The sequence below is a fragment of the Rattus norvegicus genome, chromosome 1 (assembly GCF_021556685.1).
Source record: "Rattus norvegicus strain SHRSP/BbbUtx chromosome 1, alternate assembly SHRSP_T2T, whole genome shotgun sequence".
NCBI lineage: Eukaryota > Metazoa > Chordata > Mammalia > Rodentia > Muridae > Rattus > Rattus norvegicus.
Window position 1 is genome coordinate 120,834,664 of NC_141534.1, and position 25,442 is coordinate 120,860,105.

The following is a 25,442-nucleotide window of genomic DNA, read 5'->3' on the forward strand; positions in this document are numbered from 1 at the left end:
TTTGTACCAGGATCACTGCAGACATAAAGTCATGTGTGACACTACGGTGCTACACAGCTTTCTTGTCATTATGTGATGATAACCTTGTAGCTCACTGTTGCAGAGGTCTGGCACTAAGCAGACCTTGTTGAAATAGTTATGTGCTGTATTAACCTATGTGGGCTGCCATGGCCAATATTCTGTTCTAGATCCTTAGGACTCATGTGTCCTTAGTCTGTAAATGGCCATCTAACAGGTGTTCTTACATTCGTTTTGTGTGGACATCTCGGATATCTCTTCCGTTGTCATAAGGGCACAACTCAGACTAGAATAGTTAGGACACCGCTTTCATTCAATTTTCCCTAGAGCAGTGGTTCTCAACCTTCTAATCCTGTGACCTGTTAATACAGTTCCTTGTGTTGTGGTGGCTCAACCAGAAAATTATTTTCGTTGCTATTTCATAACTGTAATTTTGCTACTGTTACAAATTGTGATGTAGATAGAAGTCTGCCAAAAGAGTTGCAACCTACAAGTTGAGATTTACTTTTCTAGAAAGACCCTGTCTCCAAATACTGTCTTAGGTAGTAGGAGTTAGGACTTGAACATAAAAATTTGGTGGAACACAATTCAGCCCATGATTAAAAAGAAAGACTGAAGAGAAGTGGGCAGCCTCTATTATTGTTCCCATAAGTGGGACTTGTATGTATTGCATATAAGCATACGTGCGCAGACATTTATCATGAAAAGAATACAACTTGAGGAATCCTTGACCTGTTGTGGCAATATGTACTCTTATTTTACAAATAATTCCCAACTTCTGGTTTCACAGCATCTGTCCAAGATAGGAACTCCTCCACCTGCACCTGGACCTTTCCTCAGAATCTTATTTTTTCAGGTATCCTACAGAAGGGATGCTGCTCTCGGTTACAGCCTGTCCTGTGACTCATTGAAGACTCGCCTTGGGATTTTTGCATAATGCCGCTGTTGGTTAGCTATGTTAGGGAATCACCTTCAGGATGTACATGCTCCTCTCAAGTACTGTTCTAAAAGTGAGCTCTAACTGGGGAGGCAAGCTAAGCTTTCTAAGTTTTGATTCTGTGTACAGACTTACCAGGGATGGGGTGCTAAGCATTCCTGTTTCCTGTCATCGCTGTACTACAGAAGCTCTATGACATCCATACGGGGGTTCCATTGGACCAAAGCTTTATCCATGAACTTGAGGACATCTATTGCCATTCTTTGTAATGAAAAATGTTTTCCAAAAGGACTGGATCTTTAAATTACTATGCACTCTTTTTTTTTTTTTTAGAAAGTTAGAGAGAGAAATTAGAGGCAAATGCTTCTAATGATATAAACTCAGGGTTTGGCCTTTGACCTTTGGAAATGGAATTATAAGTATGCCTAACGTCTAATATATTTGACATCATGTTCATATTTTTCTAAGTTTGGAAACAACCAGACTAGTAATCAGCAAGCAGTACGTGTGATGGAGTGTTATTTCTACGTGCTCTGTTAGAGCTACAAATCTCTGGGTGGGGTGGAGAAGGGCAACGGGAATCTTAGTGTGATCAGTGGGCCATATAGTTCCCTGGCTAAACATAGTAAGTCTATATGACCATTACAGTGGACACAGAAGGAAGCATGTTTTGTTGTATGGGGTGTTTGGTCAACTATATGGACTTGATTGTTACAGCACACAGGGTGCTCTCTAATAGTTGTGTCTGTCTTTGTGTTTATATTCTAGGATAGGAGCTACATTTAAATCTTATTTTATAATGGTCAGTGTGTACTTTGCGCATAGTTGGTTTGGTGGATCTTGAAGTAATAAAACATAGGAAAATAGAGGCTGAAGATGGAAGAATAGTCAAGGGTGTGGTGTGTAACTGCTACTTGAATTTCTGGGGTAGGGTCATTTGAGTCCAGAAGTTTGAGACCAGCTTGGGCAACACAACCTCTGTATGAAGAGAGTGATCGAGACAGAGAGAGATAAGACGAGAGAGACAGGGAAGGGACTCACGGGAGAAGCCAAAAGTGGCACCTAGAGCAGGAAGCCCTTGAAGTTTGTGGAGATATCCTCAAATCCAGTGTGGAATTTAAGACAATTGAAAATATTCACAGCCAGCTCTCTACCCTCTATATCTAACATCCAGGAAACTGTTAAAAGTGACACTTGTATTGGATTAGAAATTCATATGAATGACCTAGTGAGGGCATTCTGAAGGGTACAGAGGTTGGTGACTGTAGCTGGCATCATGGGATTCTTCTTGGGTCAGTGCGGAGGATGGATCTGGTCTAATGTTCATTTTGCAGACCAGACACTGAGTTGTGGCATTGATCAGAGGTCCTCCCCAGTCCTGCAAGAGCTCTAAACCACCCAATGTCTTGTTAAACTTATGCCATATTATTCTAGTTTCACAGGCTTTAAAGTTATAAACATAACATAAAGATTGCCATTACAATTAAGTTATATTTCTGAAATTACAAAAAAAGTGGCCATTGTAACTATTTTAAGTGTGTAAGTGTATAATTAATGATGCTGTGCAGTTAAAACATCACCAGTATTTCCATAACTTTACCATCATCAGGTAGCAACTATATTCATGAAGAAATATTTTTTCTCCTCCCGCAGCCTTTGATAACTCTAACCTCTTTCTTCCTCTGTATAGTTTTAGGTCCCGCATGAGCGGAGCCATGAGATAGGCCTTTTGAGAATCCTCACTTCACTTAGCATAGCATCTTCAAGGTTCACCTGCATTCTAGGTTTCTTTCTTAAGTAATGGGTAATATCCACTGTATGTGTACTGTATTTGTCTGCCTGTCCATCAGTGGGAGGAAGGGGTTGATTTGACATTGTGGTTGTTGTCATATGAACATTGATGATCTGTATGAATCCTTGCTTTCTGTACTTTGGGGTCTGGGAGTAGTCATTTTGACTATTTTCAAGGAAAGAAGCCCATGGCATTTATGGTCTCCACAGTATTGAGCTCCCATATCATTGTCCAGCTCCTGACCATTTTGTCAGCCCGAAAGCACCCTCCTTGCTCCATAAGCAGTCAGTCTCCATCACCCTTACCATCCAAGCACAATAGCTTTCTATTATCCGTCCCTCTAGTTCTGTCTATTCTGACCATTTCAAATAGAGTGATATGCATTCATAGCCTTAATCTTGTTTTTGTTTTTCTTTAAATAATGTTTTATAGTGAAAACATAGAAATAGTTTTTAAATGATTCTCAAGTTACTCATCGGCCAAATTCAGCACAGTTGGATCTTGTCAACCATGTTAATCAAAGTCTCTCACTAGGGAAGAAAAGAAGTATGTGAATCGATACTGGAAAGAAATCCGAGTGGGCGACTTTGTCCGTCTTTGCTGCAATGAAATCATACCTGCGGACATTTTGCTGCTGTCATCCAGTGACCCTGATGGGTTGTGCCACATCGAGACTGCTAACCTGGATGGAGAGACCAACCTGAAGCGGCGGCAAGTGGTCCGTGGCTTCTCGGAGCTTGTAAGTGGTCTGCATTCTCAAGAGCACCACAGGCATCAGTCTGTCCTGAAAGCCTTTATTGTTTGGCTGGACCAATTTTCCTAGTAATGGAGAGTCTGATAGCCCTTTTTCCTGCCTAAGCCCATGCTTAACCTGTTCCTGTGAGGTAGGGCTTTTTCTGACTGTGATTTCCAGTGTATGCTTTAATGGATTTCTCAGAATGATATTTATTCTTTGAAGAATTGTGAGTGAACACTCTGAAACAGTCAACGTTTACTGAGTCATTGTGCTAGGTCACCAAATGGCAGTATAGTAGAATCACGGCCTGTTCCTGTGTAGGTTGGGAACATTATCTCCTCAAAGGACTTGTTCAGTTCAGCCTCAGGGCTTCCAAAGTTGAGCTCTCCCTCAGATGTGTTAACCAACAGCTAAGAGTGGGGTTGAGTGGGGAGTAGGAAGGGAGGTTTTACCTACAAACAAGCTAAGAAATACAGAATCCTCAAGGGGTTTTCCCACAGGTGTTCTTAAGAAAGGGTTGCCATTTCTAAGTCTGTGCAGGGACATCCACTGCTAAACACCAGGTGAAATAATGCCACACAAGTCCCCAGACATCGGAAGTGTCTAAAAGGAAGTGAGAAAGCCTGCTCCTGACCATATCTACGCTATCCCACAGTGCTTGTCTGAGTCACACCTTCAGGTCTGGTCATTGCGTATGCTGAGGATGCTTTGAAAAGTAGTCAAAGGAAGTGAGTCCTGCATTTAAAGGAGATGTCATTGGAGATTTCTTCTGTCACATGGCGTCATTCTATTTCTCCAGTAGATAGGGCTTAGAAACAGAGTCCTCGGGGCTGGTTTTAGTGACTGGCTTTGTTTAATAGTTTATAGATCTGAAGGAAGACACTGCAGGCATTGTGGATGAAGTGATTCTCTGATCAGGATTGCTGAGGGTCTAGGAGCCCTGCCTCCCATTCTTGCAATGTCTTGCAGTTTACTTCACTTGCCATCGCTGGCAGAGATGCCACTTCACACTCTGAGAAGGCCTCAAAGGGAGATTAATGCTCAGACCTGTGGCAGGAATTTTTGAGCCAGCTGTCTCCATGGATGTGACTTCATTATAAGCCCTTGCCTAGTGTCCTGCTCTTTCTTGTTTCAATCACAATTCCTCATTTATATTTGACTATGAAACAAAAACAAACAAACAAACAAACAACAAACAAAAAAACCCTCTCTGATTTCTACCAAATATATTTTATGAAACCATAGACTTAAAATTTTAAAATTACTGTATTATAATGGTACATGTTTATAATCAGGGCTGATGGAAACTGAGGCAGGAGATGGAAAGCTATGTAAGAAGTCAATATTAAAAACAAAATAATCATGAAAAACTTTATACATTAAACATATATACATATATGTTTTTACATATACATTTAGAGCACTACATATGCATCCACACACACACACACACACATACATACACACACACACACACACACACACACACACACACACAACCAGTCAAACATACACATTCATCTGTTTAAGTGGAGCACTTCTTTCATCCAAGGACAGGAAATCACCAAGCCTGTTGGTTGTTGAGGGAAAGATGATGATATGCAGAACCAAGAGTGTAGTGTTCCTGTTTAACATGGTAGCAGGGATGGTCACAGGACTGACTCCTTAGCTAACTCTAAAGAATTTATTCATCTCATGTCTTTTATTTTCCAACTTCTGAACTCACCTAAACCCCTCTCATTTCTCAAGCAGCAACTGCAACAGTTTGTAGGGCCATCATGCTTTGTATAAAAATGTCAGGTGTAAGTTGGAAGCTTAAGATTCAAAGTTGTTATGTTGGTGAATCTTTTTAATTTGATGGGATAGAGAATCTCCATGGAAACAAACCTTGTACCTCAGACACTCACTCCTGTTCACTTAGGTCTGCCTCATCCTCTAGGCACTGCAGTACTTCTGTGCTGCTCTTTGTACCCCATCCTGCCTCTTCCTTCCTCCTGGTGAGACACTGACAACTGGGAAGGGGTCTTGTGTCCTTTGCTACAAAGTGTTAGTTCCCCACACATCATGTACTTGTCTGTGAGGGATTGATTATGTGGTTCACTGAAGTGAGAGATCCACCTTAACTGTGGGAAACACCATCCCCCGGCCTGGGATTCTGGACTGAATAGAAAGGAGAAGGCAAGCTAAGCACAGGCATCCTTCATGTTCCACTTCCTGACTCCGGATGTCGTGTGTGACTAAGCGGCTTCACATGTCTGCCGTCATGATAGCCATGACTGCCATGGTAGACTATGTCTGTGAAAGTGCAGAAATAAACCCTCAAGCTGCTGTCTGTCATGTGCTTGTCAGAGCAGGAAAAGTAGCTAATACAGGAGGTTGTTCTCTATCACCCTCTAGGGAGACTTGGGGAAGCAAATAGGACTGAGTCATAATCTAGTCAAATTGGAGAACTCTGACTTTTTAGTAATGGTTTCTTGGACAGCAGCAAAATTCTTGAAGATGTATACACATTTGGGTTTTCATATTGATGCATTTTTTCATTTCCATAATTACTATTTTCACACTGTTCGTTCTGAAATTTATGTATTTATTTTCTTTACAGAAAGTAAAAGCTTTGAAATGCCTAACAACTGACAAGACAAGCCTCTCATAGCAGTATTACAGTGCAAGTTCTCTGTAATTAGGTGCTTTTGCTTGCTTGCTTGTTTGTTTTGTTCTTATGTCATAGAAAGATGAAGAATGGTCCAGATCTTGATTGATACAAGAATCAAATATTTTACCCATTTGATAGATAGTAAATTGGAAGGTGTGGAGTGCAGGAAAACTTAAATCAGAAGAGGTTTTTATGTTTGTATTTCTTTAATAATCAACAACCTGACTGTTTCCACCTGAGATGAGTTGTGTCATCAGAGTCCAGTCAGGAGACAAGTCATACATGATTGCATCAGAGAAAGCCTATTAAGGATTTTCATGTGTTCTTGTGGTGCTAGTAATGGAGCACAGGATGCCTGTCTCACTGGTCAGGTATTCTGCCGTGGAGCAAAAACTCCAGAGCACATAGGAAGCCAACGTAATGTGTGACATAAGCAGCTATGAGTGATGGTAGAGAAGTGGCTGTTGCAATCAGAAGGTCTAAGATAAGACACGGGCTTCTACTCAGGGGACTTCCGTAGCCTGTGGCAGTTGGGAGGGCTAGTGAGGAACTATACTTTTGGAACTTACTGGAAGTCTACCACAGAAGATCTTAGAGAGCTGCCAAGCTTGGAAATTTGCTTAATACCATGGGACCCTCTAATCATTGGCCACTGGGGAACACACTCTGTGTGTTCCTGAGTTGGACAGCCTTGGCAGTTTCAGTGGGCCATAATCAAGACAGGCAGATGCTTTCTAGACAGTCACACCAAGAAGCCCTAGCCTTTGAGCCTAGCCACAGAAGTTTTTATGTTTTGTTACTGTGTAATAAATCATGGAGAAAGTGTAGCTAAGTGACTTGAAGTGGGCAGAACAGTGTCCCCCACCCCCTCTCTTTCTCTCTCCCCTCCCTCCTCCCTCTCACCTGGATTTACTCATTTACTCCTCCACCTTCTACCAGCGCCCTCTACTGACAAAGTAGAATTTAGCACCTCTCCTACACATACAAGGTGGATGAAGTGTTCATCTGTTGAGAGACTGTAAAAAAGAGATCCACCAGCTGATGCTTCTGTTAGGGCCTAAAACTGTAGAAAGTGCTTATATTCAGCGATCAAGGGACGTTTCTAGAGAGAGGAGCTTGAATGTAATCTGAAGGTTAGAAAAAAGTTAAGATACCAGCTCTCTGTTGCAGTCACACAGACCTACAAACAGCCTTAAGGGGAAATGTGTTTGTTTAATGAAGATGATTGAATAAAACTGAACATAGTTGAGGGGCTATAGGATGGGTAGGAGGTGGTGGTCATGCCTCACCCAGAACTAATATAAGGATAAGGGTTCCAACTGGGCAGATGGCTCCATCATCAAGCTTTGTCAAAGGAAACTTGAAGTTTTTGACTTAAAGAGAAATGTTTGGTTTAAAGCTTGGAGTTTAATAATAGCATCCAAGAACTCAGAAAGGAATCCCATTGCTAAAAATTACACTCTTTTTGTGCATCACATATGTTATGTTCTCTTATAATGCCTTTGCAATTGAGGTTCAGTAAGCATTTTTAAAATTTACATTCTAAAAAATGAATCCTGTGAAATAATGATCATCCCATGGTGTTACCAGAGTGAAATAGATAAGGCAAATGAAGATATTCTGCCTACCGTCTTTCAGACTGCTGGTCTGAGTGGAGTTGGAGCAAGCAGGGACTGTCTTAAAGCTCAGGGAGGGGTCAGAAGCATTCAGGTTTTCTCTGGGTTTCACCAACCATTCACATAGACTGCAGACCTGGCGTGAGGCTGTGCTACCTCCACCAGAGCCCAAAGAAGTTCTCGCTCACCTGTAATAGTTGCATGCATTGCTCTGAACAATCAGGTATTTTCTCTGCAACTCAAGTCATATACAACTTTGTAAATTTTGATTCACTTCAACAAATATCTGTTGAGGGTCCATTAGGCATCAAAGCTGCATTAATCAAAACTAGGAGCATTTTCTTCTACTGATGTTCATGTCAGCTATGTAAGTAAGTGAATAGGGTGGAAGGTTGGAATGGTAAGTGGTAGGTGGAAATAACAAAACAGAAGTAGTGTCATGGAACACTGGGGTCGGGGTGGGGTTGGAGTTTCAGATAATGGTGGGAAGAGGAGGGCAGGGTAGTCCAGAGGCTGCTACTGTTGGCAAAGAGTCCTCTATGAGAGGTTTCTTTGTCAGTTGATTTACTGAAGGTATGTATTCTGGTGGTTTTTCTTGAGTGGATCTGTTGTCCCAGTTGAAACTAAGTTTCTGTTTATAAGTGGTTTTATGTTTTATGTATTCTTGGACACAGGAATGTAAATGCATAAGTATGTACAAATATTGCTCAGTACTTTTGTATTTTGTTATTACTGACAAGAACTGGTTACGTAGCTCAGGTTGACTTCAAGCTTGTGATCTTCCTGCTTTATCTTTATTTAGTGCTGAAATGACAAGCATGTGCCAGCACATCTGACTTGTATTACTTTTAAATTTACAGAATGATAAGTAATCTTCTCTGCACTGATAACACTGTGTTCTAGAAACAGTGGGTCTCTCAGATACTGTTTTGAGGAACAAGTCTTGTCATTGACATGTCTGTGAATGCAGGACTTAGGTCAGTGTGCCCAGATTGTCCATCCACTACAGAGTGGACTAAAGAACACTCTGCTTTTCGTTGAAGGGGCCCTTCCTGGTGCCATTTATTCCCAGTTGTTTTGGGAGCAGAGTGCCCTGTAGGCAGAAACTTCTCCATGTCCACGGAACACAGCAGGGACAAGCTTGCTGCCTTTTAGTTACAGCCATTGTTTCTGAGGTATAAAAGTGTACCTGTACATTTCATCACGTCGTTTGTTTAGGTTGCATGTGACCGCCAAGAGAAAAAGCTATGTTTCCATTCTCGTTGTGGTGAGAGTGCCTCTTGGAGTGTCACCTATCCACAGGTAGAGAAAATGGAAGCCGAGATCAGGATGTAAAGCAGACCTTATAAGGCATGAAACTGACTTCAGAACACGTTGTTACCTACGCAGGTGTGGATGGAATCGTGGCATCTGACAAGATCAAACTGGGATTCAATAGTGAGATGAATTCAGAGCCTTCCACTTTATTTATGCTAATGAATGACTCATGTGCTGAAGAGTGACTTAAGGGCCCCTTGAGAATCTTAACTAATCTGAGACTGGGACAAAACCAAACTTCTCTAGCCTGTCAGATTCAGTAAAGCATTTTTTAGTCACTCATACTAAAGTGCGCGTGTCAGAATGCCTTACTTCCCACTGTTCCTTACCTACTAAAGGTCAAGAAATGTGGGTGTCACTGACTATGATGAGAAATGTTCTCCCCTAAGCTCCAAAATCAGTTACTTGGGGACATCAGGGAACAGATCTATAGGCCAGGAATTTGCCTAGAACCCTTTAAAGATATTCTCTGTCTTTGTCTTTCTCTTTGTCTCTGGCTATCTCTGCCTATCTCTCTGTCTTTCTGTGTCTCTGTCTCTTTTTGTGTCTGCCTGTTTACACCCCACCCCCATGCCCACGTCTTTCACTGTGGACACTTAGGGTGTATGAAGCCCTGAGATCAACAGCCAGATATTCAATTTGCTTCCCACTCCAAAGATTCAGCTAAGTAAAAATGTTGAATTTAAACTTTGTCTTTGAGTTAAAAGAACAAATAGTTCTTGTTTACCTGGAGTTACTGACTTTCATCACTGGCACCTGACATGGGCTGAAAGTAAGCTTTTCATTGTGTGGTAAAAAGAGGCTAACTTAGGTCAACTTCAAAGGCTTACAGATCTACGTTTGTTTTGGACAAAACATCAAATAGTTGGTTGGTTTTCTCATCCGGCCTTTATCAAGTATGAGGAGCCTTGACCACCAGGCAGGAAATTCTCCAGAGTAGACTCTGAAGCCTGTGCTTTTGCCTTGGCTCAGGAGACCCTATGTACTGTGGGCTGTTGTCATTTCACTTAGAAAGGGTGGAAGGGATTGTGCAGGGTCAGATTCTAAGGCTAAAATCAGACTATTCTAGCATCAAAAATCAAAGGTCCCTTACTTTTAGGAGTGGGGAGTGGGAAAGAGAATCTGGAATTCACTCTTATCCTCAGCACCATAGTGAATTTGAGGCTATCCTGGGCTCTGTGTCTTTCACTGAAACACTTGCTTGGGAAAACTAACTGACGAGACACACAGACTTTTTTGATTCATTGTTTGGGAGGGATCAGTCCATAGCCTGTTGGTTTAGTAGCTGCAGTGGGAACACAAACTGAACAAACTCACTCACTTATGGCCAGACAGAGAAGAGGGAAAGGAAGGGGCCAGTGGTCTCATTGTTCCCTAGTGACTTCTTCTGACTGACCCAGTGTTTTAGCAATTCTTTCAGGTTCCGATGGCATCACACAGGAGACTGCTGTAAAATTTAGGGGATACTTACAGTTTGCACTGGAATATCTTTTGGTAAAGTGGCAAGATACCCTCACTCTCTAGCAGTGCCAACTATACTCCCTTCACCCACTGTGTGGTGCACCCTTTCTCAAGTATGCACTGACATTTTAGGGTTTTTTTAATATGGAAAATACTTTCATACAATATATCCAGATTATAGTTTTTCTTCTCCTCCACCTGCCAGTTCCTCCCCATCTTCCCTCCCATCTAGACCCATACCCTTTCTGTCTCTTGGTAGAAAACAAACAGGTATATAAAACAATAAAATACAATAAGCGAAGACAACACAAGTCAGGATAGCATTAAAACAAATGGGGGAAAAGACACGAAGAAAAAGTATAAGAGAATGCAGAGACACATATTTACATACACAAGAATCCCATGAAAACACAACATGGGAAGCCAAAACTTAAACATGCATAGGTTAAAAAAAATGCCCTGACTCAACATTATGAGGCAGAGACCCTCCAAAGATGATACTGAATTCATTTTGTGTTGGCCATGTACTTCTGGGCATGGATCCTGCCCTTAAGAGTTTCTTCAGTGAGACTCCCTTTGAGAAAATCTACTTTCATTTGCAAATAGTTGGAGATAACTTTAGGGTCAGTAATGTGTGCACTTCTTTTTACAGTTCTAGGAGCCCATCTGGTGCAGACCCATGCAGGCCCTGTGCTTGCCGCCACAGTCTCTGAGTTTTTAATGTGCATCCCTTGTGCTGTTTCTAGAAGGCCATGGTTCCTTGTTCTCCATCCACTCTAGCTCACACACTTTCCACCACCTCTTCTACAGAATCCCCCGAGCCTTCAGGGAAAGGCTTTGTTGGAGACACCCCATTTAGTGTGGAGTGTTTCAAGGTCTCTCATTCTCTGCATATTTTCTGGCTGTGAGTTTCTGTATTTGTTCCCGTTTGCTAAAGCAGAAAGCTTCTCTGATGATGGCTGAGCAAGACACTCATGTATGAGTATAGCATACTGCCATTGGGAGTCCTTTTATTGCCGTAAATTGCTCCTTTGGCTTTCCCCTGGATCCGTGACCTAGTTATTCTCAGTTTTTGGCTACCAAAGAAGCAATGGATATGGGTTTTATGGAATGGGCCTTCAGTCCATTTGTTCTCTAGTCCCACAACTTTGCATTACTATTGCCCAGTGTATCTTGCTGCAGAACACAATTTTAGACTGATGGGTTTGTACCTGGGTTGTGCTTATGTTTTTCCTTTTGTAGTGCACAAAGTACCTTCCAATACTTTGAACACTGAACACTAGTCCATGAGGTGAAGACTCTAGATAGACATCAGCATGACTTCCCCATATTCAGTGGATTGTGTCTTCATCAATAAGGCCTACTGTCATTTGTGGAGGGCCACAAATAGTCTTGGAAATAGCCTGGATTTTCTGGGGATTCCCATGGGACTCCACTAGCCAACAACTCAATTAGATGTTCATGAGTCCAGACTGGAAACTTCTTTTGGTAATGAGACATGTCCAGCTGGGCTCAGTCTCCCCTATCATTTAAATCTCCTTTATATAGGTATATACTCTAGGAGGAAGCTTCTACTCTATTAGGTTTCTCTATGACTCCTCACATGGCCCTTAGTTTTAGCATCCCTCTTTTTTTAAAGTATTTATTTACTTATTAATATAAATAAATACACTATAGCTGTCTTCAGACACACCAGAAGAGGGTATCAGATCTCATTGCAGATTGTTGTAAGCCACCATGTGGTTGCTGGGATTTGAACTCAGGACCTCTGGGAGAGCAGTCAGTGCTCTTAATCACTGAGCCATCTCTTCAGCCCAGTATCCCTCTTTGTATTTGTTCCCTTGTTCCCTCTTTCCTCATCTTTCCTATTCGATCTTTCCATCCCCCCACATCTACAAGTCCATCCTTAACTATTTATTCTACTTCCTAGGAAGATTCATCCCTCCCCTCTACTTCCTTACTCTATACTCACCTTGGTGATTATATGGTTTGTAGCTTGTTTATCAATGTCTCAACAACTAACATCCACATATATAAGAGAATGCATACCATATTTGTTTTTCTGGTTCTGGGTTACATCACTCAGTATGATTTTTCTAGTAACATGCATTTACTCATGAGTTTCATGATTTCACTTTTTAATACCTGAGTGAAATAGTCCCTTTTGTAAATGTACCTCATTTTCTTTAGCCATTCATCTATTGATAGACGTCTAGTTTCTAGCTATTATGAAGAGAGCCACAAAACAAAACAAAAGAACATGCTGAGCAAGTGTCTAATAATAGAATGAAGGTTCCTTTGAGTATATACCCAAGAGTAGTATGGCTGGATCTTGAGGTGGATCCATTCCCAGCTTCCTGAGAAACCCCCAGACAGATTTTTCTAGTTGTTTTACAAGTTTATATTCCCACCAGGAATAGATGAATACCCCCCTTAGTCCACATTGCTGCCCACATGACTTACTATTTGTTTTATTGATCTTGACCATTCTGACTACGGTAAGATGAAATCTCAAAGATGTTTTTGCTTCCCTAATGACCAAGGATGTTGACCATTTCTTCAAGTGTTTTTGGGAATTTGAGTTTCTTCTTTTGAGATTTCTGTTTAGATCTATACACTATTTTAAATTTTGGTTGCTTTCTTGATGTTCAGTTTTTTATATATTTCAGATATTGGTCCTCTGTTGGAGGTGTAGTTGGCAAAAATTTGTAGCCTGCATCTTTGTCTGAATGATGTTGTCCTTTGGTGTGCAGAAGCTTTTTAGTTTTATGAACACAGTAATTGTTGATCTGAGTACATATGCTAATGGAATTTTGTTCAGGAAGTCTTTTCTTGTGCCAATGAGTTCAAGACTATTCTACATATACTTTATCTTCTTTCAAATTCACTGTGTTTGGCCATATGTTGAGGTCTTTGATTTATCTGGTGTTGAGTTTTTGTAAAAAGTATGGGTCTATTTAGATTCTTTTTTTTACATACATCCAGTTTGACCAGCACCATTTGTTAAAAATGCTGTTTTCTTTTCAGTGTGTATTTCTGGGGTCTTTATCAAAAAGGTGTACATAGGAATGCAGATTTCTGGGTCTTCAATTCAACTTCACTGATCAATGGGTCTATTTTTTCCCCAATACCATGCTGTTGCTATTAGTATAGTTCTTTATTATAGTTTGAGGTCAGAGATGGTAACACCCCCAGCAGTTCTCAACCACTCTAAGAAAGGATTTGTCTTCTCATCCTGTGAGGACAGAGTTTTCCTGGAGTGCTACTCTGATGGAAACAGGAAGAAGTGCCCTGTGCTGCCCAGGTCTACCAGGCTCTCCACAGTTATGGAACCTGAGTGGTGTCAGCTCATCCATCACAGGCTAAGAACATAGAAACTCATCCCTTAAGTCTTCACAGAAATAGGAGAAAAGCAGCAGTGTCTTGCCAAGAGAGTGATACCTCATGTGATGGTGTGGATGATATTCTCAATTCATGTTCTGACTTCCAGACCTCAGGGCCTAGCACTACTCAGTCATCGCTGGTCATTTTCAGTTTCAGTGTGGAGGAGTCCAGGAGTAGAGACACCCGCTGTTATGTGTCAGCTGCCAGCTCTAAGAGCTGTTACAGCTGTAGTCATGAGCGGAGTGGTTGAGGGTTCTAACATACATGTTTTAGACTACTAAAGCCAAGAATTACACATTCTGAAACTTAAACTTGAATTTATTTTTCACAGTTCTGGAGTCTGGAAATTAGGGGTCAAGATCCAGGACTTGGTAGGGTTGGCTCCTTCTGAGCTTCTCTCTTCAGCTTGTGGGTAGCCCCTTCTTCATTGTCGTCACAGGGTCTTTCCTCTGTGACCTCATCTTCTTTCTTGTCAGTCACAATGAGTCAGGGCTCTCTCTAATACTCCGTTTTAACTCACATCTTCAAGGGCTTATTCCATGTATACAGTCATGTTTGGTAGTTCTACATGGGACTTTGAAAAGGGAATAATTCAACCATCAGAGTGTGTTTACAGAGGAAAGTTTACTCTGATCACACGGGTCATCTCCATGAACGCTCAGTGCTTATTCCATTTCACTCTGCTTCTAGAATTCTTGATGAATTTCTGGCTGGAAATGTCAGCAATAGTGGAGGAGAACCTTGACTCAGTAATATATGGCTACATTCTTCCAGAAAGCTGTCAGTGTATTATTGTGCTAATTACTAAAATCTGCAAATGACAGGGCATCAGAAGGAACCACAATCTTCCAGAAAGCTGTCGGTGCATTATTTTGCAAATTCCTAAAATCTATGAATGACAGGGCATCAGAAGGAATCAGAATCTATGGTGTAACAATTTTCAGAACTTGTACTAAAGGGGTTTGTTGATTGATTGATTGATTGATTGATTTTAGAGATGTGTCAAATGTCAAGAAATCAGTTGCCAAAACAGAAAATCTTTTTTACCATGTTTTTTCTGTAGATATAGTGAAAGAACACCTTTCAACCCCTGGCTAAAATCTACTTTTGCTTGTAGAGTTTCCTTAAAGGAAGACTAATTTCCACAGGAAGAGATACCTTGTGTTTTCCTAGTTGGTGTTTGTTTTACATTATAAAAAGAGCCAGTCCTTGGGTTGCTTTATTCCCACAGTTGTTAATGAAAAATAGCAAGCAAAGATCTGCTGAGAGTCAGTTTAGAATCCTGACTTGGTGGTGAAGGTAGGCAGGGTGCCGTGGGCTGGAGGAGTGGGGCACATCTATGGCTTGGACCCCTGCCCCACTGCCCCATTATAAACGTGTATTTCTAAGGCTGCATCTGTGAAATATGAACATCAGAAAGCAAGAGCACTGTTTTAAGCAAACGGAACAATTTTTCTCTGATTATAGTGTCCACCCAGTGTCCTCAGTTAACTGTGTCACGAGCACTGAAAAAGGTTTCATTCCGACCTCATTCCACTTTACTGGGTTGTGTCTTGACTGACAGCATTTTATTAGTGGCCTGGTCACTTCCTGGCCAAACTCAGTTCTGCACCCGGAGTCTCACTGACCTCTTGTGTTCAGGAACACTTTGCCTGTAATGGTGATTACCATTTACCCATACACACGGGCTTCTGCTAGTGGGATCAGAACCTGATCCCCAGGAGTACCCAGCAGGCTCCTTGACTATATGTAGCAAACAGGAATAGACCTTTTGATGCACTATTGTGAGGTAGGTCATATCCTGAGGTATCTCTGGGTTCTAAGGGGTGTCTATGCTTGAAGCACTGTGTGGTGGCGTCCTTGTCTTAACAAGCAAGGGGCTAGGTTTAGAGAGGTCACACTTTTTAGTTGCATATCACACCCAGCATTGAGGCTCCAAAGACTATCCCAATGAGCCTTCTGCTTCCTACCTGTGTCATTTCATGTGTATGTATGTATGTATGTATGTATGTATGTATGCATGCATGTAGGTATGTATGTATGCTGAGTCTTGTCTCTTATGTACTTTGAGCACAATAGCTTGGCTCCCTCAGTTGCCTTCCCAAGAGTGCTCCATCATGCTGTGTCATCAGTCTCTGCAGTCAGCCTATTCTTTGCAGCAGCTGCTGCCAGGATGTCATGCCTAAATAATAGCTCTGACCTTGGAACTCTGGCTCAAGAATTTCACTAAAAAGAGGCACATTGAGCTCTCTGGTGACGTAGAGGAATGAATCCCTAGACCAGAGCAAGTGGCAGGTTATTTGATCACCATGCACAAAGCTGACTGCAATATGCTGTCTTAGGGGAAGCTGTGCATGCCAAGAAGCCAGGAAGAACAAAATGTCTATGCATATAGATATCTTTACACACAATGCAACATTAGGGGCAACACTATGGGGCTCACTTTTAGGGGTCATGGGTTTGAAAAGCAGTCTGCACTAATTTAGAATATTGACAAAACCCTCACTAGATTGTTTCTGAAATACTTTCCTATGGTTGATACCTCACTACTTGACAGCTCCGATCCCCAACTTAGCTGTTCTCCCAGTGTTTTGGCAGAGGCATTGTGACCCTTTGCCATTAAGCACACACAGTGAAATCCAGGATTGCAGAATAGTGGGGCCTGGGCTTAAGGAGTCTGCTTTCCTTACAGATGTGGGAACTGGGCCTCTATCCTTCCTAACATGAATAGGGCAGGAGCCATAAGGAGATCTGTTGAGGTTGAAGGGGATTGAATGGTCGAGGTGCTCCATGTGGTCTGTTTAAGCACATTACATATTCAGGAAAGGTAGAAGTGGCTCTCAGTTGGGCAGACTCAGATGGGAGGTAGCTGATCCACAAAGACCTACAGTGTATCAGAGCCCACACTGAGCAGTGGAATGCATTGGGGCTCTTTGGACTTTATGGTGATGTGGCTGTGGTGTGGAGAATGAGATGGCCCTTACTGTGCATTTTATTCCCCCGTTTCATCTCTAGCTCACCTGAGGAGTGCACAGAGCAGAATGGGATGGGTGGGGTAAGAGCTTCTAGAAGCAGATGGCCAGTGTCTACACATAGCTCTAAAAGGTTTCTTCCCTCTCTCAGATTCTTAGAGCACTTTAGAATGTCAGGTCCTGTAGTAGAAACAAACAAACAAAATTTCAAAGGCCAAACTCTTTTTGCTTGAAGTAAGAAACCTGAGTTGGTGGGCAGAACTGAATCAGACTAAAGCTTTCTTAAGCTGCTGAGACCAGACATCAAGAAACGAGAGGCCTTGAGCTCCTGGCCTACACTTAAACACAGAGGGGTTTTCATTGTTGTTGTTGTTGGTGGTGGTGGTGGTGGTGGTGGTTTTGTTTTGTTTTGTTTTAAAGAATGTCTGTATCTTAAGTGCTTAGCACTGGACACCTAATTCTCTCCGTTACAGCTGTCAAAAGAAAGCCTGTGGTTCTCAGGGCAGAGGAGCTGGGCCAGTAGACTAGATACCTGCTGCTGCAGCCCTGGCCCTTATATTGTGCATGTATGGCCACACCTTCTGTGACTTGTGGCTGCCTGCCTTTCTGCCTCTTCCTGTTGGCTCACTGGAAGAGTATGGGAAAGAAGGTGTTGATAAGATCCTAGCTGGATGGCACTTGAAGTTATGTGAGCTGGTATAAAAGTCCGTGTAAGCTGTGAGATCTGTCTTCTGCACTGGCTGTGTTTTGATCTAGAGAAGTGATTTAGTCTCTGTTTTAATATGTGCAAAATGAGGCTCTCATGTTTGTGTCGATCATCCTGAACACAGTATTAGTCTATATTAAGTATCCTTATCAGGGAAACACCATTTTACAAAGGAGCTGTCCACTGGCTGCCCCAAAGACAGCAAATTTGAACTTGCAGGTAAAGTAACATAGAGAAGTAAAGAAGGATCTACCCTATTAGTGGACATCACCATCTGTACAGGCAGGTTGTGCTGCTTGTGACAAAGGGACTCCTCAGCCCAAGAAGCAAAAGCAGAGTCCTGCAAGTCTAGGTATTGGGTAATACCTTGCCAGAGCTGTGGATTCTTGCTCAGTAGGACTTTTGAGGAGGAGATGGTTGAATCACACTGCTCACTCCCTTGCTTAGGAATCCACAAGTGTCTTTCGTTCTGTGCACAGGGCAGGACAGAGTGTTTGCAGTGAGGGTCATGTTGACAGAGGTGGGTTCCTTGTTTATTGTCCTATTTTCTAGACACTTGTGAAATAGACACCCTGCTCTTCTTACCTTCCTATTCCTTCCATAATTCACTAAGACACGTCTTTAAAACACACGTTTGTGTGTGTGTGTGTGTGTATGTGTGTGTGTGTGTGAGAGAGAGAGAGAGAGAGAGAGAGTTTCTTTACAAAGAAAGTGCTTTTGAAAAGCTTTGTTTCAAGAAAGTTTTAAAAGCTTTCTATACAATTGTCTTTAGATATGCTTTGTTCAGGTTGACTATTAATTCATACACGTGGGAAGAACTCACTGCTATGCAACAGTATTCTATGAAGCAAGAGGAGCCTGTTTGCTGGGGTGAACCATCATAGAGCTGATGCTGCAGAACCAGTTCTTGTTCTGTTGCTGTGTCCTGGTCACAAACCTGCAGCCAGTGTTCCATCCAGTTTCCTTAGGGATGACAGACACACACAGCAAAAAGTGTTTGACTTAGACACCCACTCTAACTCACTCATGCAGTCCACCCTCACATGAGTGTCATTGGTGTCCAGTGGTATTTTTCTTGGCAACAGTATGAAAGAGGGGAAGAGGGGTTCTGAAACTCCACCTGAGGGTTCTGGCAGAAGAACCATTCTGCCAGAGATGCCTTTAGAGGTCCATCATCATCTTGATTACCCTCCCACTCTGACCCTAAATGGAACAAGGAGTGAAAAAGAAGAGGGTGGTACACACTGCCTAGGAGGAATGGAGCTGGGCAGTAAGTGGAACTGAGTGAAGCCAGGGTTTCAGTCAAGTCAGTTCTCACCCAGATCCATGATATTTGGCATGAGTGGACATGGTAGGACCACAAGGTCTCTTGAGTCCCCCTCTGCCCTCTTCCATTATATAATACATTTTATGAAAAAAATGCAGACCTTGTAATGGATGGTGTCAGATAGGAACAAACAGAATGAGTGTGCACCTGTGCCCCAGTTATCACAACCTTCTGAACTCTGTGACCTCTTACCATCTGACTCTAAATTTGCCCTTAGCAGCTGGCAGGTGTGAGGCTCTGACTGGCTCTATTTTACAAATGCAAACAACACACAAGAATATAAGGTTCACTTTTGAGAGAGACACAGTGCTCCTTTCTTCACACTACATTCACAATTCCAGTTTCCTTGGGAAAGAAGAGACTCAGACTCTAAAGGGTGACGATTTGAGTTGAACCCTAGTTTGTTATTGCAATATAATGACTGTATCCTATCCTTCTGTAGGAAGGCTAGGGTGATGATCAGAATTTTTTCCTACTTCTACAATGAAAGAGTCTGGCAAAAGAAACTTAAGAGAGCCAAGGAAGGTTGTTGGAACTGTTAGGGGAACAGCGCATGAGAGACCTGATTTTCCAGTTGGGTTTGTCTGGCCTTTTTGTCCTTTGCCCTCACAGTTAATCAGTGGTTTCCAGACTTTCCTGTCATGTACCCCAATCTGAAAACTGCTTGAGTGTTTATTTCCTTATAAATTAGATTACGCATGTTGGGTTAAACCACTCTTCAATTTTGTTATTCTTGGGATCTAACCCAGGTCCTTGTACGTGGGAGACAAGTTCTCTACCAGGTACTTGCACACCCAACCTCCATTACTATTTTGTACGTCAGAATACTAGTACTCAGCATGAGAATTCCTAAAAATCCAAAAATCCAAAATTCTCCAGAACCGAAAACTTTTTTTGGTGACATCACTGACCCATGAGTGGAAAATAATATTTTATTAAATTTTGTTCCATGAGCAAAATTATTTTTTAAAAAATTATAAAAGTGCATTGAGAGTATAACTTATGTATGAAATATAATGAATTTTGTGTTTAGATTTGGGCCTACCCTCAAGATATATCATAATGTGTATGTAAATATCCCAATATAAAAAGAAATCCCAACCAAAAACCCTCTGACCCCAAACACATATAATTTGCCATATTTTACATCCATTATAAAGGTTAAAAGGAGAAAAATTTAAGGATAAGTTTTAAAATAAGCATCAGCAGAAGGCCTACCCCTAAATGCTTAGTTTGCCACTAGCTGGGTGTATGTACCCTTTGTAGGCCCTTGGATAGATGTGCAGGTAATGGTTTACACTCATCACACATTACTAGAGCCTACTTGCTTGTCCCAAAGTGGGGCTATTTATGTGGTCTCTGTGGCCCCGTTGTCTTGAATGTACAACATCAATTAAACATTACTGCCTATGCTGTCCTCAAGATCAGAGACAGATTAAGGTACAGTTTGCTATAGCTGAATATCTCTCCTGAAAGTTCTGCTGAAAACCTGCCCAATTTTATATGTTGATCATATTTGGAGGTGGGGCCTTGTGACTTTATAAGAGGAAGATTGTCTTGGAACATAATGCCTCCAGAATATTATGAAGTAGCAAAGCGGTTCTCACTAGATATGGGTTCTATGTTGTTGGACTTTCCAGTTTCTTACCCAATGCCTCATGTTTTGCTGTAGCAATCGAAAGGAACATAACTTTTGTTCAGGATAAAAGTAGTATGGTTGTGAATAGTTAGTTGTCAGCTAAATGCTGCATATTCTGGATGTTTCTAAGGTCAGAGTGGGAAACAAGCATAGGAAAGCCGGAAGATGAGTTGACATGACTTGGGTTGGGGAGGGTTTGAGTCAATGAAAGGCAGATTGGAGCTACTCTTATAAAGCCGACCATTTTACTGGGGCTGACTTACAGTGTCAGAAGTTTAGTCCATTATTATCATAGTAGGAAGGATGGCAACCTGCAGGCAGACATGAGCTAGAGGAGCAGAAAGTTCTACATCTTAATCCAAAGACAGTCAGGAGGAGATTGAAGATTGTGTTCCACACTTGGCAGAGATTGAGCGTAGAAGACCTCACAGCCCACCCTCACTGTGACACATTTATTCCAACAAGGATACACATACTCTAACACCTCCTAATAGTGCCACTCCCTATGGGCCAAGCATTCAAACACATGTGTCTATGAGGGCCAAACCTATTCAAACCACCACACCCAGTGTGGTTAGGAACAAGGAAAGTTTGAATGTTCTAAAAGTGGGTCCTGAAATGAAGTGAAGGGAGTTGCCGCCAACTGGAACCTTGCTGTCATCTGGAATTAGTCAGCTTCGCCAGTGGCTGATACTCTGAAGTTAATAAACAGATGTTTTATTTATGAGTTAGAATGAAAAAAGAAACCCAGTTCCACTGACAATCATTTAGTTAAAAAATTACATACACAGCCAGGCAGTGGTGGTGCATGCTTTTGATCCAAGCCCTTGAGAGGCAGAAGAAGGTGAGCCCCTGAGTTTGAGCCAAGCCTACTCTACAGAGTGACTTTCAAGACAACCAGGGCTACAGAGAGAAACTCTGATTTGAAAACAGGTCAGAACAACAATACAAAATATATACACATGTATTTTAGATTTCAGAAGATTAAATCGGGACGCTGAGCAGGTAATTTTGCTCATTTTGTAAGTGTGTAGAGGTGGAAAATAATTATGTTATTAAAAACACAATCTCTGTAAGAGGAAGCTAGCATCCATTGGTCAGATGACAGTGCTGCTCCTCTCAGCCAGCTCTTTTAGCTTCCTCTTAAGAATTTCTCAAAAAATAAAGAGAAAACTAGTGTGCCACCAAGGCAAAACACACATGCACCAGCGCACACATGCATACATGTTACCAATTTTAACTTCTTGTCTTTATACTTGTTTTATCGAGATGAGGTTGACACATAGCCAACTGTGCATAGTGAAAGTGTGTACGTGCATGAAGGAGCCCTGGCAAAAGTGAGAAACCCCACAACAGTCAGGCAACTGTCACCGTCAAGTTGAGAGGAGCTTTCTGCCCTTCTTGCTGAGTCCCCAAACTATTGATCTTTACATCACTTAAGACTGGGGTTTTCTAGAAAGTTATGTAAATGCACTTTGTAAATTTGGGGCCTGGCTTCTTTTTCACTCAGTATGTATGTTTAGAAGTTGAGCTACATTGTGTGGATGAATAGTTTGTTCCTTTTTTATAACTGGTAGTGTTCAGTTGTCTAAATGTATTATGTTGCCTTATTCAGTAGTTAATATTTGAGGTAATTACAGTACGAGTTTAACAAAAAAGAAAATCAGATATGGACTGACTTGATCGGTTGGAGAATTTTCTTTTTTTTTTTTTTTTTGTTTTATGATAGCAAGATGTATTTTTTTTTTAAATTTATTTAATACTTAATAATAATTCTTTGGTTTCCGGGCAAACATCCCCCTCCCCCCTCCCCTTCCTTATGGGTGTTCCCCTCCCAACCCTCCCCCCATTGCCGCCCTCCCCCCAAAAGTCTAGTTCACTGGGGGTTCAGTCTTAGCAGGACCCAGGGCTTCACCTTCCACTGGTGCTCTTACTAGGATACTCATTGCTACCTATGAGGTCAGAGTCCAGGGTCAGTCCATGTATAGTCTTTAGGTAGTGGCTTAGTCCCTGGAAGCTCTGGTTGCTTGGCATTGTTGTACATATGGGGTCTCGAGCCCCTTCAAGCTCTTCCAGTTCTTTCTCTGATTCCTTCAACGGGGGTCCTATTCTCAGTTCAGTGGTTTGCTGCTGGCATTCGCCTCTGTATTTGCTGTATTCTGGCTGTGTCTCTCAGGAGAGATCTACATCCAGCTCCTGTCGGTCTGCACTTCTTTGCTTCATCCATCTTGTCTAATTGGGTGGCTGTATATGTATAGGCCACATGTGGGGCAGGCTCTGAATGGGAGTTCCTTCAGTCTCTGTTTTAATCTTTGCCTCTCTCTTCCCTGCCAAGGGTATTCTTGTTCCCCTTTTAGAGAAGGAGTGAAGCATTCACATTTTGATCATCCATCTTGAGTTTCATTTGTTCTAGGCATCTAGGGTAATTCAAGTATTTGGGCTAATAGCCTCTTATCAGTGAGTGCATACCATGTATGTCTTTCTGTGATTGGGTTAGCTCACTCAGGATGATATTTTCCAGTTCCAACCATTTGCCTACGAATTTCATAAAGCCGTTGTTTTTGATAGCTGAGTAATATTCCATTGTGTAGATGTACCACATTTTCTGTATCCATTCCTCTGTTGAAGGGCATCTGGGTTCTTTCCAGCTTCTGGCTATTATAAATAAGGCTGCAATGAACATAGTGGAGGACGTGTCTTTTTTATATGTTGGGGCATCTTTTGGGTATATGCCCAAGAGAGGTATAGCTGGATCCTCAGGCAGTTCAATGTCCAATTTTCTGAGGAACCTCCAGACTGATTTCCAGAATGGTTTTACCAGTCTGCAATCCCACCAACAATGGAGGAGTGTTCCTCTTTCTCTGCATCCTCACCAGCATCTGCTGACACCTGAGTTTTTGATCTTAGCCATTCTCACTGGTGTGAGGTGAAATCTCAGGGTTGTTTTGATTTGCATTTCCCTTATGACTAAAGATGTTGAACATTTCTTTAGGTGTTTCTCAGCCATTCAGCATTCCTCAGCTGTGAATTCTTTGTTTAGCTCTGAACCCCATTTTTTAATAGGGTTATTTGTCTCCCTGCGGTCTAACTTCTTGAGTTCTTTGTATATTTTGGATATAAGGCCTCTATCTGTTGTAGGATTGGTAAAGATCTTTTCCCAATCTGTTGGTTGCCGTTTGGTCCTAACCACAGTGTCCTTTGCCTTACAGAAGCTTTGCAGTTTTATGAGATCCCATTTGTCGATTCTTGATCTTAGAGCATAAGCCATTGGTGTTTTGTTCAGGAAATTTTTTCCAGTGCCCATGTGTTCCAGATGCTTCCCTAGTTTTTCTTCTATTAGTTTGAGTGTATCAGGTTTGATGTGGAGGTCCTTGATCCACTTGGACTTAAGTTTTGTACAGGGTGATAAGGATGGATCGATCTGCATTTTTCTACATGTTGACCTCCAGTTGAACCAGCACCATTTGCTGAAAATGCTATCTTTTTTCCATTGGATGGTTTTGGCTCCTTTGTCAAAAATCAAGTGACCATAGGTGTGTGGGTTCATTTCTGGGTCTTCAATTCTATTCCATTGGTCTGTCTGTCTGTCTCTGTACCAATACCATGCAGTTTTTATCACTATTGCTCTGTAATACTGCTTGAGTTCAGGGATAGTGATTCCCCCTGAAGTCCTTTTATTGTTGAGGATAGCTTTAGCTATCCTGGGTTTTTTGTTATTCCAGATGAATTTGCAAATTGTTCTGTCTAACTCTTTGAAGAATTGGATTGGTATTTTGATGGGGATTGCATTGAATCTGTAGATTGCTTTTGGTAAAATGGCCATTTTTACTATATTAATCCTGCCAATCCATGAGCATGGGAGATCTTTCCATCTTCTGAGGTCTTCTTCAATTTCTTTCCTCAGTGTCTTGAAGTTCTTATTGTACAGATCTTTTACTTGCTTGGTTAAAGTTACACCGAGGTACTTTATATTATTTGGGTCTATTATGAAGGGTGTCGTTTCCCTAATTTCTTTCTCGGCTTGTTTCTCTTTTGTATAGAGGAAGGCAACTGATTTATTTGAGTTAATTTTATACCCAGCCACTTTGCTGAAGTTGTTTATCAGCTTTAGTAGTTCTCTGGTGGAACTTTTGGGATCACTTAAATATACTATCATGTCGTGTGCAAATAGTGATATTTTGACCTCTTCTTTTCCGATCTGTATCCCCTTGACCTCCTTTTGTTGTCTGATTGCTCTGGCTAGAACTTCAAGAACTATATTGAATAAGTAGGGAGAGAGTGGGCAGCCTTGTCTAGTCCCTGATTTTAGTGGGATTGCTTCACCTTTCTCTCCATTTAGTTTAATGTTAGCAACTGGTTTGCTCTATATGGCTTTTACTATGTTTAGGTATGGGCCTTGAATTCCTATTCTTTCCAGGACTTTTATCATGAAGGGGTGTTGAATTTTGTCAAATGCTTTCTCAGCATCTAATGAAATAATCATGTGGTTCTGTTCTTCCAGTTTGTTTATATAATGGATCACGTTGATGGTTTTCCGTACATTAAACCATCCCTGCATGCCTGGGATGAAGCCTACTTGATCATGGTGGATGATTGTTTTGATGTGCTATTGGATTCGGTTTGCCAGAATTTTATTGAGTATTTTTGCGTCGATATTCATAAGGGAAATTGGTCTGAAGTTCTCTTTCTTGTGTCTTTGTGTGGTTTAGGTATAAGTGTAATTGTGGCTTCATAGAAGGAATTCGGTAGGGCTCCATCTGTTTCAATTTTGTGGAATAGTTTGGATAATATTGGTATGAGGTCTTCTATGAAGGTTTGATAGAATTCTGCACTAAACCCGTCTGGACGTGGGCTCTTTTTGGTTGGGAGACCTTTGATGACTGC

The 25,442-nt window shown here is 41.6% G+C and overlaps 1 protein-coding gene across 4 annotated transcripts in view; it reads left to right on the forward strand.

The window, feature by feature from the left end:
- Positions 1 to 25,442, forward strand: part of Atp10a (ATPase phospholipid transporting 10A (putative)) — a 173,662-nt gene that overhangs the window by 78,535 nt on the left and 69,685 nt on the right. For 3 of the 4 annotated variants that reach the window (NM_001439845.1, NM_001141935.3, NM_001439846.1), the window contains 1 exon segment: positions 3,282 to 3,486. The exons of the other annotated variant lie outside the window; for it this stretch is intronic. In NM_001439845.1, coding sequence (NP_001426774.1) covers positions 3,282 to 3,486 — 205 coding nt within the window. 4 annotated transcript variants of the gene reach the window in all.